This window comes from Galdieria sulphuraria (assembly GCF_000341285.1).
Source record: "Galdieria sulphuraria unplaced genomic scaffold scaf_6, whole genome shotgun sequence".
Lineage (NCBI taxonomy): Eukaryota > Rhodophyta > Bangiophyceae > Galdieriales > Galdieriaceae > Galdieria > Galdieria sulphuraria.
Window position 1 is genome coordinate 163535 of NW_005178469.1, and position 15552 is coordinate 179086.

A 15552-nucleotide genomic window follows, 5' to 3' on the forward strand; every position below is an offset into this window, starting at 1 on the left:
AATAGGTGTCTCACTTCAAGTACAAATGACTTTTCACACTTTAAAGTATCTTGTTTCAAACATAAAGCTTTTGAACACCTCTTCTTTTGAAAATACCTGTGAGCGGAAGATTTATTGACCAAATAAGAACTTTCTGCTACGAACCGACATTTTCGGAAGAAGGTAGACCAAGCGACAAAAGATCATCAAGGTTTGTCGTTATTTCGGAGTTTCGAGGGGAAATATCTTCTGTAGTCGAACTTTTTGGAGATGGTTGTGGACTGATTTCATAGACTCTTTTTGCACTGTTTGGGTATTTTGGAATTTCCAGTCGCAAATCCTCCTTGGTAGTCTTCTTGTGACCCTTTCTTTTGTTGTCGAAGATTTCTAAAACTTCAATTATGCTAGATTTGAGAGCTTCCATTTCAGCCGACTTGAAAGTGTTGCTTTTGGCGTTTAAACCAGTAAGTTTTTTTAAGGCCAGTCGTGCTTGCACTAGAAGATGAATAGCATGATCGTCATCTGCCAATTCTGAAATATCATCCGTCTTCATAAGAAGTTCTTTGAGAACAAGAATATCTGACTCCAACGATTTGATGTTTCTTCCTAGCAACATTTCTTCCTGACTATCGGATATACAAGTCGAGCTACTTTGGCTGCTTGAAGATGAATTAGCTCTGTTTGATATGAGTAGTGATAAGACTGAACTAGGAATACTTTTAAGAGCCCTTGTTCCATATACGTAAGGCTTTCCTTCGTGTCGAACTTCTGGAAAGTGGTACTTGAGATTTTTGCTGTGAAAGCGTTCCATCCAGAAGACGGCGGCAGGATCCATGGATAAAGAGGAGGATGCTTCAAGCTCTTCTGCCCATGCTCTTATCAACATCATTACCATTTCTAATATATTTTCTATGAGAGTATTAAGTTTATTTTTCATTTCGCTCACCTTTCATCTCGGAAGAAATAGAACGATGTTGTTTTATGATGTCTTCAGCATTTGTTAGGGTGAGAGTCTTGCGGAGTCGCGTCGAGACGGGCTCCTTGTAGTCTGGGACCACTATCCTCCAAAGTCTTCGGAAAAACTTATCTGTAGCAATATCTCTGAAAAAGCCAGGAATATTTTGCACAGCATCTTTCAACAATTGTAAGGCTCGATTCAAGACGTCTTCATCTTGTACTTTGAGTCTTTTTCGAATAGCGAATGCTAGTAATTCGCCTCCTCTCAAAAATTCGCTGGCACTTTGAAAAATTTTCTCTTTTTTGGCTTCAAGTCCTAATATATACCCAGAAGATGTTAGTGTGCACAAAAATTCTATCAAGTCTCACCTGAAGTATCCTTGCTTTCTGTCCATTCTTCTACTAATATCACCATTTGTATCAAATCTGGGTTACTTAGTTTCAAATAACTACTGTCTTGCTTTGTAAGCAATCCTAGACCGAGGTTTTGAACTCCCCATGACCTTCTTTTACCGAAACTATGCAGAGAAGGACTTGCGCCTTGAATGCGGTGCTCGAATGTAGGTTGTAAACATGCCATATCACCTTTCGACATGAATCCTTAAAGAAGATCCAAGTTGAAAATGATTGATAATCCTTGTTGAACAGCGTCTTGAGTGTCTTTGAATTGATCTAGACACGTTTGTTGACTTTGGGAAATCTTCCGATTGGAAATTTCTTCTAATAGGAGAGAACAACTTACACAAACTGAAATGTTGTAATTTGTAGGAACAATGCTTTTCGCTAGCTTTAAGAAAGAAGCCAAGATATCTGAAGAAAGATAATAAAAGTTACAAAGTGTTCATGTGTACCACTCTTTCGAAACGTAGTACCAGTAAATGAGACAATTTCATATCACATATTTTGATTTTAAGAACTTGTGGGGGTTCACACCATGTTGTCCAAGGGAGAGCAGTTTAGAACAGTCTGAGACCGTTTGAAGAGTCCTAACAGAGTTTTAAATTGAGAGGCCAAGTAAGACTAGAGAAAGAATTTTACTGGTCAGAATGGAACAAAGTGCAAAAACTACCGTGAAGTTTCACGTTCGTTGTGAAACCCAACGAGGGGAGAGGTTTGGACTTCCTCTAAAACACAGAACCTCTTCTAAAAGTGATTTCAGGTTGGCTCTTGTAGGAGACGCGGAGGCGTTAGGTGCCTGGGATCCCGCTAGGGGCATACCTCTTTGGACAAACTCTAAAAAGTACCCCCGTTGGTCTTGTTCCGTTACGCTACCTTGTAACACTTGGATTAATTACAAGTAATCATTTGTCTAAGTTTCTTTTATCTCGTAGTTCCTGAGGCTTTTTTGATAGATATTGCATCGTTGATTATGGTGACGACTTTGACGTCGCTATGAGCGCAGGGGGAGAGTCGCTAGAGGACGGACAAAAAGAAGCACAATTTTTCAGCGAAGATCCGCACCCACCAAGGTTTGTAAGATGGGAAGACTTCGAGGCTAATCGAAGGGTACTGTTGTTTTACCTGTAAAAGAATGACTGATAAACAGGCGTCTGTTTCTATAGTTGAAAACTAGTGGAGTTTTTATGCGGGTAGACGATAGAAAATTTGACGAGCTTTTTAATGAAATGAACGAAGCTCGTATTCGCGTAGATTACGGTCATGTGTTTTCGCGCCTTGAGGCACCCTCGTCTTCGCAAGCTTCCTCTTCATCAACAAGTTCTCCATCTTCTAGAGTAATTTTAACAGCGTTTGTAGTCTAGAGATACTTATGATTCTACATTAGGGGCTTCCCAGTAAGTTATTAATTGTTCTTTACCGACTCCCTGTTATAGCAAAGAGAAGTAAGTCATCTATTTAATTACCTTCTGCTATATAACTATTCTGTAGCGTCAAACGGATGGAGCTTTAAATGGGATGATGATGCGCTTTATTTGACTTCAGTTGGTCTTCGAGACGGTCTCCAAGGGAAAATCCGCTTTTACTGGATAGGTATTCTAAACTGTGAGGACGATATTCCTGAAGACGAGGAGGTACTGTTATCGACATTATGTAGCGCCAATCTAGTTTTACTGTGTTACAGGAGGGAGTCACTCAAACACTTATGGATCGATTCTCCTGTATTCCTGTGTTTGTGCCAAAGGCGACATTGACAAAGTTCTATCAAGGTTTCTGCAAAGGCGTTCTTTGGCCTCTTTTTCACATGGTATGAAGTTGCATAGGAACTGTTTTTAGTATTTTAAAGAATTGGAAAATAGATAATACAGGTCACGGATGATGGAGGACGAACTAAACAATTTGACCGTAGCTTGTGGCATGTTTACTGTCTTGTCAATCGAAAAGTAAGAATTACTCGTTTATGTCAAGTCCTGCTATTCATGGCACTGTAGTTTGCAGATGTTGTCGTAGGTGTGTATCACGAAAGTGATCTCATATGGATCCATGATTATCACTTGATGGTTCTCCCTTCTCAACTTCGTAGAAAGCTATCAGGAGCGAAGATAGGCTTCTATTTGCACATTCCATGGCCCTCCTCTGAAATTTATCGTTCCTTGCCTGTAAGTTGAATAGAAGCACTGTTGTTCTCTGAACTTATTGTTAGGTGCGTGATGAACTTTTGAGAGGCCTCCTTTCTGCCTCACTTTTGGGTTTTCATTTATTCGATTATGCTAGACACTTTCTAAGCGCTTGTACGCGACTTTTGAATCTTGAGGTCAGTTGTTTAATGATAGAGAAGTTTGAATTACTTAATATGCAATAGCATGAAAGTCGGCGTGGAAGTTTAGGTGTGGAATATGGTGGTCGACATGTGATGATTCGCGTAAGTCACATTGGAATAGACCCGAAACGTTTCCAGGAGTATCAGAAGAAGCCGGAAGTTGTATCTAAAACAGAGGAACTGAAACAGAAATTTAAGGATAAGATAGTCCTCGGTGCCATCGATGATTTGGACGTTGTAAAAGGAATTTCTCTGAAACTTACGGCTTTTGACTTTCTATTGGCGAATTATCCGTCATATCGAAATAGAATTGTTCTTAATCAAGTGGCCATCCCAAAGGTATTTCCAATAATTATTCACGCTCCTCCTTTTCTGATTTCAAATTTTTAGACTTCTCGAGTAAAGGAAAATGTCCGGAATGAAATTCGTTCCCTTGTTGATCAAATCAATGAGCGCTATGGCAGTCAAAGTTATTTACCTGTCATGTATTTTGAGAGAGAAATATCTTTTGATGAGAGAGTTGCCATGTATAGGTTTGTATTTTGCTATCTTATTTTGTATTTCTAATTGCCACAAAGTCGAGCAGATGCCTTCTTTCTTACCCCCATCAGAGACGGTTTGAATTTGGTTCCTTATGAATATATTGTTTCAGCATCAGAAGGAAAGGGACAGCTGATCTTGAGTGAGTTTACTGGATGTTCTCGAGCTCTTTCAGGTGCTGTTCGTGTAAATCCTTGGAACATAGAAGAGGTAAATACGTTCAGTACTGTTGTAGACAATTTTGAGATTGGTTTCTTATAACAGGTCGCAAGCGTTATAGACCGTGTGATGCAACTTGATCAAAATGAAATAAGTCGAAAGCTTCATGCAGACTACAAATACGTCACAGCTCATTCAACCATGGAATGGGCAGAGTCCTTTTTGGCAGACTTGGAAAGAGCTTCTGAACCAGTGAATCGAGTCACAAAATTGGTTGGTCTTGTTATTGAAATTCATGGCCAATACCTTGCTTATGTTTTGACCAGGGACTTGGTTTTGGTGTAGGCTTTCGATTGTTGGAATTTGAAGGTTTCCGACATCTCTCAACGGATATGGTACTCCATAAATTTCAGAAATCTCAGAGACGTCTACTTCTTTTGGATTACGACGGGACTTTAACTCGCTCCGGCAACCATTCCAATCGAATGGCACATGCATGGGCAACTCCAACATCTGCCGTTATGAATAACTTGGCAGCATTATCTCAAGACACCAGGAACATAGTTTTTATTATGAGTGGTCGCCGCAAAGATGTATTAGAACAAACATTTGAGCAACATCCTAGAGTTGCATTAGCTGCAGAGCATGGTTTCCATTATCGTTGGAGTAGGGTAAGTGCTAGCCTATAGAATGTGAAGGAACTGCTTGACAACTTGTATAGGACCAACCTTGGCAAGTAATGTATCCAGATGCGGATCTGAGTTGGTTAGAGGTTGCACATGAAATAATGGTTTCTTATACGGAGAGGACAGATGGTTCCTTTATTGAAGAGAAAACAGCGGGTCTTGTTTGGCATTTTGTTGATGCAGATCCAGGTTTGTGTTGATACTTTGTATATAGCTAGACAATTGAACATGACATTGTTTCAGAGTTTGGCTCTTGGCAAGCAAAGGAGATGCATGATCATCTTGAAAGTGTTTTAAGTTCATTTGGAGTTCAAGTTATCACGGGTAATGGATGGGTACAGGTCCGTTTGAAGGACGTGAACAAAGGTGCCATGGTGAAGGTATGTTGTCGCTAAACGATTTTTTATTTTGTTGAATATTTGGTATAGAGAATCCTTGATGAGCTTTCAAGCAATACTCCGGACTTTGTGTTCTGCTGTGGTGATGATCGTACTGACGAAGACATGTTTGCCTTTCTAGGTATGTGATGTATGATCCTTTGTTCAATACGATCGCTTATGATGTTGTAGAAACTACGTTTGAAGCAAGTGAGCATCACGATGGTATTTTCACTTGTACTGTCGGAGCAAAGCCTTCCAATGCTCGATACTATCTCCGTGATAACGATGAAGTTGCAGATTTACTTGCAGCATTAGCTTCCACAAGGAATAGAATGGGAGCACCTCGCTCATATACTGTCAACGTAATTTATTAGAACTTTGAAAAGTTGCTTTATTGACTTTTATTGTTAGGACTTTCATTTTAGTCGAGAAGACAAAAGTATTTCTTTCGAGAAATCGTTCTAAAAAAGATTGTTCATTCGACCATCTTAGCATTTATTAAATAATATATATATATATATATATATATATATATTGGTAGTAGAAAATTCCAATAGTAAAGGGAGCGATATTGTTCAAGAAGATGTCTGTTTTAGTTTGATGACAATGGTATCTCTGTTGCACATGGTAGAGTCTTCAACTTTCTTATGTGAGTTGTATAATAAACTCAACAGTTGGACTATTCTCGATTCCACAAAAAGATGTGGAGAAATAATTGAATTGGCCCTTCAGTAAACCACCAAGTTGACTAAAAGGAAGTCTCGTTCTTTTTGGGGGTTTGACAAGTTTCCCTTTTATTTTTTTCAAAACTCATTCGTTTCTATCAGTTGAATACGTTCTGGTTTCTTCCTGGTTGACGAATAAGCTGTCATGGATAAACTGGTGGCGCTGCGTAATAAGTACCAAACTTTCTTGGATAAGTTAACCCCATTCATTTTGTATCGCTGGGTGTGCTTTGGTTAGTTAGTTTCGTGTTTCTATATGCTATTTACAAAATTACTGCAAAGGCAATATACTCGTTCTCTTTCTTGTTCGAATATTTTTAGCACAGGGATTTTATATTATAGCATATGTTTTATTCATCTACTTACTTAACCTTTTCATACTTTTCTTGCAACCTCAAGTAAGAATGAAACTTAGTTTTGAATGATTACGTGGAGAACGTATTTTTAGGATCGTGAGGCGCTTGCTTCCTCGAATGCAGAGGGTCCAACCCTTCCTGTGAGTTCTTCCGATGTAAGATATTTTTACAGTCAATTCTTCGTATCTCAAAGTCGTGTCAGGAATTTCGGCCGTTCGTTAGAAGGCTACCTGAGTTTAAATTCTGGCTATCTGCGACGCGTGCCACTATTCTTTGTTTGTTTGCTACTGCGTTTAGAATACTTGACATACCAGTATTTTGGCCTATATTGGTTTGTTGCTAGTCTTATTCTAGTGTTCTTAACAGTATCTGAAATGTCTCATAGGTTATTTACTTTATTATGCTCTTTGTTGCAACCATGCGCCGACAGATTGCAGATATGATTCAATATCATTATTTACCCTTTAACTTTGGCAAAAGGAAGTATACAAGTTCTACCAAATTCGTAGCAAGGCGACAAGAAACTCAAGACAACGACGCTATTGCCCTGAAGAGTTCTGCAAACATCAAGTTACCTGCTTCGGCACAGTCTCCGAGGAATAGTGGAACCCAGCTTGATAACGTTAAAGACAACGTTAGTTCAGGAACGACAGGAACCGTTCCCGGAGGTTCTTTGAAAACTCCTTCGCCCACTTCTAGACAGCTTCATCGCTTTCACAGAGGGTAACTGAATTTGCCTTTTCATAAATATTTTTGTATTCTTATCATCTTAGCTTTTTCTTTCTGAGTCGTTCTTTCCGTAGCTGTTTTAACTGCCTACGCAAGTGGGACTTTGACCAAGAAATGTTCTTCTCTTCCAAACCTTTTTGAAAACGTAATCCTACTTCTTTTATTTCACTCCAAGCATGTTCAAAGTTTTCAAACAACTCGGAAACAAAGGTATCTTGAGGCTCAGGTTTCTTCTCCCATACGTGTTGGGGAGCTGGCCTTCTCTTAAGAGTCCTTTGTAAACTTTCAATTCCTTTCGTGGGTTCTTCATACACTATTTCCGAATCTATTTTTCTTTCACTATCTCCCAATTTTAGATAAGTTTTTACTTGAAGAGCTCCTGTTTGATACGAGGTAAATAAGCTTCGTAAGTTTGTTGCCATTGACGAAATCAATTCTTTGGCATGACATTTGTTGGCTCATGGAAAGCGAGTCGTCCACTTGGCCTTGTTACGAGTAAGTGTTAAATTACTTTTCAATCGAACGTTTTCACTATTCGTCCAGAGAACATTGGGTTCCATTTGCGAGTCCTGATTTGGCACTTGTAGCCTTGAAGAGTATACAGGCAGACCCAGAACTTCGTCCTAATCAAGTATAGAGCAGATTATTCTTTTAAGCACAATTTGTCACTATTTTTTCTACAGGTGAAGCGTATTCTTTCCGTACAAGATAATTCATTGCATGTGTAAGAAAAATCTATACTTTTTTGAGAGATTTTCTCATGAGTGCTGTAGTCAGTTGTATGCAAAAGATGAGCGAGCGTTGAGAATGGCGTTGCAGTCACTTCAACAAATGATTTATGTAGTACAAACAGCGATAACTTGGTTCTCTACCGATTATTGGAAGACTGCTGCTTAAAGTTTGGAGTTCTCCTGTTGATAAAGTAGATAGCGATCTAGGAACATGGAAACCAAAGCGTTCCAATACACACTAATAATATTGTGTAAGTTGCACATACGATACCCTTTTACGAATATTTGGACTTACCGATTGGACTTTTTCTGATATCCATGTCCTTCATCCTTTGCTATCATATACCAACATTCCACACCATTCTTGCGCACTGCTTGTACAATTTGCTCAGATTCACTAGCAGGTACTCTCGGATCATTTTGCCCAGCAGCAACAAAAAGAGGCACAAAAATACGCTGAGAATGTGTTAATGGCGATATTGATAAGAGAAATTTGCGCATTTCGGGATCTCTTTCATCACCATATTCCTTTCTTCTACTATCTCTTCGATAAGCCGAAGTTCCCTAAGATACGAAAATTTCATAAAGTTTCTAGAATAAGTCAAGAAAGAATGTACCTCCAAATAGCTAACAAAGTTGCTAATACCGACCATATCAATTGCTGCACGAATTCGATTCCCGTACTCTATTATGGATGATAAAACCATAAACCCTCCATAAGAACCTCCCAATACAGCAATTCGCTCGTTGTCTAAAAACTTTTCATATTTTTTCGTATCCAAACGAAACCAAATAATGAATACTCACTGGCTGCTTAGCTATCCAGTCAAGTAACGAACCAATATCCTTGACAGGATCCTTCCTTCGGTACTGATCATCTAGACTCATGTAACGCTTTCCATATCCACTGGAACCTCGCACATTTGGATCCAAAATTGCTAATCCCTTCTCTAACAACAAATACTGAAACAAAGGAGTGAAGACGGGAAGGGACTGCTGCTCTGGCCCTCCATGGATATGAATGAGTACTGGAAACCTTTTGGAATCCGACTTTGGCAAATACAACCAACAAGGAATCTTTAAACCGTCAAAGCTATCAAACTCTACCAAATAAGGATTAATAAATCTATTCCTGTCCAAACCTCCTACTTCTCCGAATGTCCATCTTCGAACAATCTTTGTATCTATATGAACAGTATAAATATCACCAGGGGAGATGGGTGAGTATCTAGAAAAGGCTAAGAGACCTAAACTAGCATTGAGGCGCAATCTTCGTATAACTGAGACATTCACTTCACGAAGTGAGAAATTTGCTAGAGTTGAAGTCTTAAGACTATCATCATGCAGTACACTTGCTGTATTTTTTAAAACTGTTTCACTCTGTAAAAAGATTTGATGCAGCTCCACCTTGGGAACTACACGTTCATTATCCTTTCGCAAACTACCAAGAAACAGCTCAAAACTTCCTCGATTATTCACAGCAAAAGCAAACACTGAACAATTGGGAGTCCAATAGTTTGCCACTGCCAATTCTTCAATATCACCCGATACATTAGTTTCTACTTGGGTCAATGGTTTTCCAAACGGATCATGGATTCTCAGAGTATGAAAATCTTCGCCAGCATCTGATACAAGAGCAATAGGGCAGTTCTCTACTTTCTCACTAACTTTCAAGAATTTGGCAAATGAAATTGCAGATTTTGCAGTAGTACCCCCTTCCGATTCAACACTTGGTAAAATAGATACCCACATTGAAGGATTGTTCAAGTCCATTAAATACAAATAAGACTCTTCGGAAGATATAAAATTTCTGAGCAGAAGGCGACTTTGATAAAAATCCATGGGTGACCAGCTTCCTTGTCCCTCAAAAACAATGCGAGGAACGCTAGTTTGAAGTTGTCTCTCATGATGAGTACTGAAATCTACAATATATATATCCCAGTCTTTGCCATTACGCTCCGTACTGTAATAACACAGAGAAGAACCATCTTCATTCCATAGAATGGCACCACAACGACCCTTCTGTGTCCTACTCACCGGATAATGAAGGCCACTTTCCATATCCATATAAAAAACAGAAAATTTTTCAGAACCTCCTGTATCTTTAAGATATGCAAAGCCTCTTCCACCTGGTTGCCACAAGGCATCATATACGGGTTCACTGAAAAAGGTTTGTTGTTCACGACAGGCACCAGGACCTGCGATGCACTGGCAAAGTTCAGTTAAGGTTTCTTACATCAATAGGAACTTCGTAAAACTCACATGTATATTCGAAGTTTCGCCAAATCTCGTGGAAAACAAAATACTCCCAGACCTGTCACCTCCACTGACAATGTCACACACTAGTGACGATCTTGAAGTTTGAAACTGAGAGATGACTTGAAGCAAAGAATCCGAAGGTTCCGGGACACTGTCCAAAACAAGATTACCGACCTAACTATGTTTATTAAAGTTGCAAACTTCTTGAATATTTGTTTCTACCTCTTTGCGCATATCTTCGACTGAAATAGCAGACTTAGAAATGAGTAAACAAACAAAGAAAAGAAATGAAAGGGAGAAATTGAAGCACCCTCATGTCTAAAGTATCATTTGGCGAAGGTAATCAAATATGGCCTTTAAAGGCACAACGTTCTTGAGTGTGTCCTTGTCTTCCACATTTTGAACAGTATTCCTTCATTCCGGGCAATCTCTTGGCCAAATATATTTCCTCAAACATATCATCTAGTCGAGCCAAAGTACCGTCGAAATAGAGAGCCAGCTCGGCAATTAGAGACTCATTTCCAGATTGTGCTAGGACTTCATCTAGTAGCTTCTGAATATCAATAATAGCAACCATAAGTTCCTCTCTACAAGACCATCGAGCTATTTCAAGAATCTCGCTCTAGAAACTGCTTATAAACTCAGTAACTTCAAGTTGGTCAGTTACCAACCTGATTGCTTTGGTAATGACGTTGAGTCATTCTCCATCCCTGATAAAAGGCAAAATTGACCAACCAACAAAGTAGTAAACAAGTACAAGGCTTCGAGTCTTTCTCCAATGCCTGTTTTTCGATTATTAAGCAAAAATAGAACAAAGTTCTCGTTAGCTTACTCTATGACTATAGTCAATAAGCTCCTGTGCACCATATGTTGGCTGATATTCTTGCGGTTGACCCTTAGACAACTGCAACAAATGATGCCACTTGTTTTTAAACCAATCAAGGTCTTCTTTAACTACAACACAAAAGCCACTGGCAAGATTTCCAAAGATGGACTCAAACATATCACAAAGAATGACTTGCGACTGCGCTAGCCTGTACCGCTAAAAACATAAACTCAGTACACTCTGTCAAAAATGGAACAAAGATACCGACATCGTAGACCCACTTTGTCAGCTGTGCACTTGTTACGGTTCCTGCCGCACACTCTTCATAGAACGAGTTCAAAGTAATTTTGGTCCACATATTGTGTTTCTCTAAAATCCATCTATTCGTTTGTGAATTATCCACCGACTCGACATCTTCATCATCAAGATTTAGTTCACTGTCGTAGTTATTCAGATCTCCTAGTACAAGTGAATGTAAATCCATTCTACTAATGCCTCAAGATCCGTTACTGTGATGAAAATTCCGGTTTCCCGCCAAAATTCAGGGACACTCTCTTAAAAAAAATTGAATTCTATTTATTTCCTCTAAATAATCGAATCAAGTTCATTTAGCAAACCATATTCACATCAAAGGATCCCTCGTGATCGCAAAGATGATGCAAACTAGAAATTATCAAAGACAACTGTCTTTTCAACTGTTCTATTGTAGGTCTTTCTATAAATTTTACACTCTTGACATGACTACCCGTATAAACAGTACCAGCAACATGACCTGCATCGCGTTCATTCAAACTATCTCCTAATACCAAAAGATTCAAACGCGTCATATCCACCGGTAGACGGCCCAATTCCAATAAGAATGCTTTTTCTTTCCATTGGGCGGGAGAGTCAGGGAATTCCTTCTCAAAATTACTCCTTGCAGAAACTACGCGAATTCCTTCTTCGATATAGCTGAACACCCGAGGAATAAACTTCTTGGAAGACAACTCTACCCATCCAGTTTCAGCGTTCGTGACAATGCTTACGATACCGTGCTTTGAGCATTCTATTAGTAAGCTAAGAACCAAGCCTTCCAACTCATTTAGTTCCTGATAAACTGCATCAGGAACTTCTTGCGTTTCATCAACCTTTAACCCTTCGCCAGCCAACCATGAAGAAGATAACAATGTGTCGTCCCAGTCTAAGATAATGACAGTCCGGTCAAAATTTGGACAAACAAAAACGCATTCAGTTGATGCAACAGCAATATTTTCGCTCTCGGGAGTCACGTCAGAAAGAGAATCTGAAGAAAGGCGCTGTATATTGTCAAAGGAGTCAGTATCCATGGCCTCCTCGTTGTCTTCAGAAATGTTATCACCTCCACGAAGGACTTTCTCGACCGCTCCTCTGATCAATTCGAGCTCTTCTTCTCGTATTTCTACAGAAGTAGCATCGACTCCTACAGTGCGAGAGAAATCTTGGGTTTCCTTCCGTAGAAACGTCTTGCCTTTAAACTTGCTCTTTTGGTTGTCTACCTGCATATCAGGGTGACATGAGTTTACAGGGTCAAGGGTTTCAGTGCACGACTGAAGAGAGTCAAGCACTTCTGTCGAGACCGTTTCCGAAAATTCCAAGTTCACGGCGTCTAACTCTTCGTTCCTACTTATTTTAGGCTCAGAACAGGAAGAACCCGAATAACACGATGAAACCGGGGACAAACAAGAGTCAACACCCACGTCCAGCAACATATTCCAAGTACACTTGAGTTACTGCCAAATAAGCCCACTCACTACCTCTAGTCCAACCTTTCCTTTCCCGAAGAGGCTCCCCTATCAACAAAGCTTCGCTATTCGTCAAACGACAAAAACTTTTACGCGCGAAACGAAAACCCTCTTCAAATTCCCTTCAAAATCGCCAAACGTTTTTCATCATCTTTCGTAATGGCCCTCCCAGAAATAATTTAACATGGGCAGATCTTAGGTCTTTAAGGGCCAATATGAGTGGTAGCTATTCCACCATAATCTTTCCGATTTGATTCAAACGAACTACACTTCATTTTTAAACTTATTTTGGCCTTGAGTCGAGAGAATTGTTCAAAGAGGAATCTTAGCAGTTGACAAATGCAGCAATGACATTTTCAAGTTTAAGCCAATGATTGCCAGAGTCGGCATGAATACTTGGCGTTTACAGTGATTTTCTCAGTTAAATAGAAAAGAAGGTCGAGCAGAGAATGTTCATATTACAAGTAAAAACTGCGGTCGACAAAACCATTCATTGCTGTGCTCATGATATCTTTCACTCGCCACTATAGTCTGTATTTTGGCATTCCAGCCACAGACTTGGCACATAAAACTTCAACTCCTTTGTTTCCATATAAGAATAGCAAACATTTTGATACTTTTCAATATTGAGTTTTACTTCTCTTTCGAATGAAACAGTAAAGTTACCCGGCTGAAGCTAAAGGAGCATCAATTATACTTTATGCTAACTAGTCATAACCAGTAGGCCAACGAGCTTGTCTGCTAGAGTTGTCTTCTTCATTAAATAAGGCCTTGCCGACGAAGATCCTCATATGTACGCCTATTAAATACATTCCCTTGTGCATCTTCGAACTCTTCCTCTTCTGGTCGAAACCGCTGTAATCCTCCAGTTAGCAATAAAACATAAAATTTGAACTCTACCTACCTCCAGTTCCATTTGATTTTTCAACTTTGCATCTAATCGTAACGCATCTTCTATACCTGTCACCATATAAAAGTGCCTGCTGTACTGAATACCCAAAAAACGTAAACCTTGAATGTGTTTCGCTTCCGTAAAATGCCTCTCAAAGGCTCGAGGACCTCTATAGTTCTCGTTTCCACATATTTCACATGAGTATTCTAAGTTTAGGCCGTACAACTTGTATAACCAATACGGAATTGGTTTGCCGTCCCTGATCAGAAAATATTCATTGACTATTTTCGCTTACAATAACATGACAAACCATCCCAAAGGTATATTCTTTGGATTGTAGATAGGTTTCTCTTCTTCTTCTCCTTCCTCTTCACTTTCTTCTTCGGGATTCTGAAGAGCTTGTTCTTCTGAGATCCTCTCTGCTTCGATTTCAGTATATGACTGCGAAAGCTTCTTTTCCACATAAGTTTTCGTATTTGCCACTTCATCCGCCAAAATTTCCTCACAAAGATATTGAATAAGCATTTCCATTTTGGCAACTTCCTTTCTATTTGCACTTTCTGAAGTTGTCTTCTGATCACCATTGCCAGAGTTTCTTGAATATTTTCGAGAAAACATGGATGCAGGCAAAGATGATAACTCTCTAAGTTAACTATATGTCGACATTGAAAGTGATACGACAACAACAAAACTCACTTGTTTTTGGTTTCAAAAAGTCTCTTTGCTCTTTCACTAGGAGTTCCTCCACATTTCAAACCCATTGACAGTAAAATCTGCTTCATTTCCTCTGGCGACATATTTGCTTCTAGTTCACTCGCGCTATTAAATTTGTCTAAATTGATAGTGGGCTTATTAGACACAGCTCAGTAAGAAAGTATGGTATGTTTCAAATACGTCAACTACCTCAGAAACTTCTGGTTTCCATTGTTGTTCAAATTGTACTTCAAGGCTGTCTCTTTCAGCTCTTTCATCTCTTAAAGGCCGTAGTTTTCGACCAAAATCTTCCAAATAACTCAGCAAAGAAGAGAGGTATGTCTGATATGCTTTCTTATTCTTGAGCTATGCAAAGTGAAACAATAACTACAGTCAAAAGTCTATATCCTTACCGATTTACTGAAAAACTCAAACTTGTAAAAAGTACTCAAATAGTCGATGTAGTCAACTTCGGGAGCTCCTTTGATGTTGACAAAGGCCTCGTAAAGACTTGAAAGATCCAAATATCGGCCTACAACAAATAAAGTGACTGCAAGTTTCGAAACAAACCAAAAGCAAAATAACCATAATTTTCCTCTCCAGAGAAAACGAGTTTTGGTTCCGTCAACGCAAGCAACTCTTCCTCTTGTTTCTTGGCTGTTAAAGTTGAAGAGGACTCCAATTCATTTCCTCTACCTCCAGACTTCCTATACGACTCCTTTATTTCTCGTAGTCTTTCATAGAATAACGAAAGCCGTTCTGGTTGTTCCAAATATTCAATTTCGGCAGCTCTGGTTCCTAGATTTAACTCTAAGTCACTACCTACAAAACATGGACACTAAACTAATACCATCTTCATCCTCGTAAAGTCTTAAGAGTTTCTGATATCTGTCCTGAATAAATTCTACGAGGTTCCTGACTCTTTGTTCGGTCTCCAGTTTGGGAAGATAGGACTGGACAAGAGAGGACAAGTAAGGAATTGAATTCATCTAAAACAAGAACTGAGAATACCTTTGGCTTTTCTTTAAGCAACTTTGTCGCAAGTTTGACGGCTCTTTCAACGTCTTCATGATAAGTTCTTGTGAGTTCCAACACAGACGAGGCCATTAAGTAATTGATGCACACAACTGAAAAATTCGTCTACTACATATTTGATTCATTGTA

General features: G+C 39.2%; 7 protein-coding genes across 9 annotated transcripts; 3 read left to right on the forward strand and 4 right to left on the reverse strand.

Moving 5' to 3' along the window:
• Positions 1 to 329: 329 nt before the first annotated feature.
• Positions 330 to 1729, reverse strand: Gasu_10950 (uncharacterized protein). Its single transcript, XM_005708179.1, has 4 exons — positions 1306 to 1729; positions 926 to 1252; positions 442 to 876; positions 330 to 383 (listed from the first exon to the last, which is right to left on the reverse strand). The coding sequence occupies exons 1-4, from the start codon at positions 1529 to 1531 to the stop codon at positions 379 to 381; spliced, it is 993 nt and encodes a 330-aa protein (XP_005708236.1). The 5' UTR covers positions 1532 to 1729; the 3' UTR covers positions 330 to 378.
• Positions 1730 to 1849: 120 nt separating this feature from the next.
• Gasu_10960 (alpha,alpha-trehalose-phosphate synthase (UDP-forming)) lies at positions 1850 to 6098 on the forward strand. Of its 2 annotated transcripts, none has more exons than XM_005708181.1 (20): positions 1850 to 2047; positions 2096 to 2233; positions 2289 to 2442; positions 2499 to 2669; positions 2720 to 2777; positions 2824 to 2966; positions 3017 to 3139; positions 3192 to 3275; positions 3324 to 3491; positions 3536 to 3646; positions 3695 to 3991; positions 4043 to 4185; positions 4231 to 4402; positions 4457 to 4624; positions 4678 to 5022; positions 5073 to 5226; positions 5281 to 5417; positions 5466 to 5556; positions 5607 to 5779; positions 5829 to 6098. In XM_005708181.1, exons 1-20 carry the CDS (start codon positions 1983 to 1985, stop codon positions 5880 to 5882), a joined length of 2949 nt encoding a protein of 982 aa, XP_005708238.1. In that variant the 5' UTR covers positions 1850 to 1982; the 3' UTR covers positions 5883 to 6098. The 2 variants fall into 2 exon arrangements, with proteins under 2 accessions (XP_005708238.1, XP_005708237.1); XM_005708180.1 differs by having other exon boundaries at positions 5829 to 5993.
• Position 6099: 1 nt separating this feature from the next.
• Gasu_10970 (uncharacterized protein) lies at positions 6100 to 7590 on the forward strand. Its single transcript, XM_005708182.1, has 5 exons — positions 6100 to 6375; positions 6425 to 6540; positions 6591 to 6653; positions 6701 to 6829; positions 6884 to 7590. The coding sequence occupies exons 1-5, from the start codon at positions 6288 to 6290 to the stop codon at positions 7223 to 7225; spliced, it is 738 nt and encodes a 245-aa protein (XP_005708239.1). The 5' UTR covers positions 6100 to 6287; the 3' UTR covers positions 7226 to 7590.
• A 9-nt stretch (positions 7591 to 7599) lies between these two features.
• On the forward strand, positions 7600 to 8210 carry Gasu_10980 (uncharacterized protein). Its single transcript, XM_005708183.1, has 4 exons — positions 7600 to 7722; positions 7771 to 7858; positions 7911 to 7951; positions 8001 to 8210. Exons 1-4 carry the CDS (start codon positions 7688 to 7690, stop codon positions 8122 to 8124), a joined length of 288 nt encoding a protein of 95 aa, XP_005708240.1. The 5' UTR covers positions 7600 to 7687; the 3' UTR covers positions 8125 to 8210.
• Positions 8211 to 8214: 4 nt separating this feature from the next.
• Positions 8215 to 11579, reverse strand: Gasu_10990 (acylaminoacyl-peptidase-related protein). The gene is made up of 9 exons (XM_005708184.1): positions 11312 to 11579; positions 11050 to 11259; positions 10889 to 10999; positions 10587 to 10839; positions 10440 to 10528; positions 10221 to 10391; positions 8766 to 10166; positions 8576 to 8716; positions 8215 to 8522 (listed from the first exon to the last, which is right to left on the reverse strand). Exons 1-9 carry the CDS (start codon positions 11525 to 11527, stop codon positions 8250 to 8252), a joined length of 2865 nt encoding a protein of 954 aa, XP_005708241.1. The 5' UTR covers positions 11528 to 11579; the 3' UTR covers positions 8215 to 8249.
• A 24-nt stretch (positions 11580 to 11603) lies between these two features.
• Positions 11604 to 12969, reverse strand: Gasu_11000 (uncharacterized protein). The gene has a single exon (XM_005708185.1). It carries the CDS (start codon positions 12768 to 12770, stop codon positions 11652 to 11654), a length of 1119 nt encoding a protein of 372 aa, XP_005708242.1. The 5' UTR covers positions 12771 to 12969; the 3' UTR covers positions 11604 to 11651.
• Positions 12970 to 13420: 451 nt separating this feature from the next.
• Positions 13421 to 15529, reverse strand: Gasu_11010 (splicing factor 3A subunit 3). 2 transcript variants are annotated; one of them, XM_005708186.1, is made up of 9 exons: positions 15400 to 15529; positions 15239 to 15341; positions 14974 to 15186; positions 14802 to 14920; positions 14599 to 14754; positions 14392 to 14543; positions 14006 to 14338; positions 13708 to 13954; positions 13421 to 13658 (listed from the first exon to the last, which is right to left on the reverse strand). In XM_005708186.1, the coding sequence occupies exons 1-9, from the start codon at positions 15493 to 15495 to the stop codon at positions 13563 to 13565; spliced, it is 1515 nt and encodes a 504-aa protein (XP_005708243.1). In that variant the 5' UTR covers positions 15496 to 15529; the 3' UTR covers positions 13421 to 13562. The 2 variants fall into 2 exon arrangements, with proteins under 2 accessions (XP_005708243.1, XP_005708244.1); XM_005708187.1 differs by having other exon boundaries at positions 14959 to 15186.
• Between the last annotated feature and the right edge of the window lie 23 nt (positions 15530 to 15552).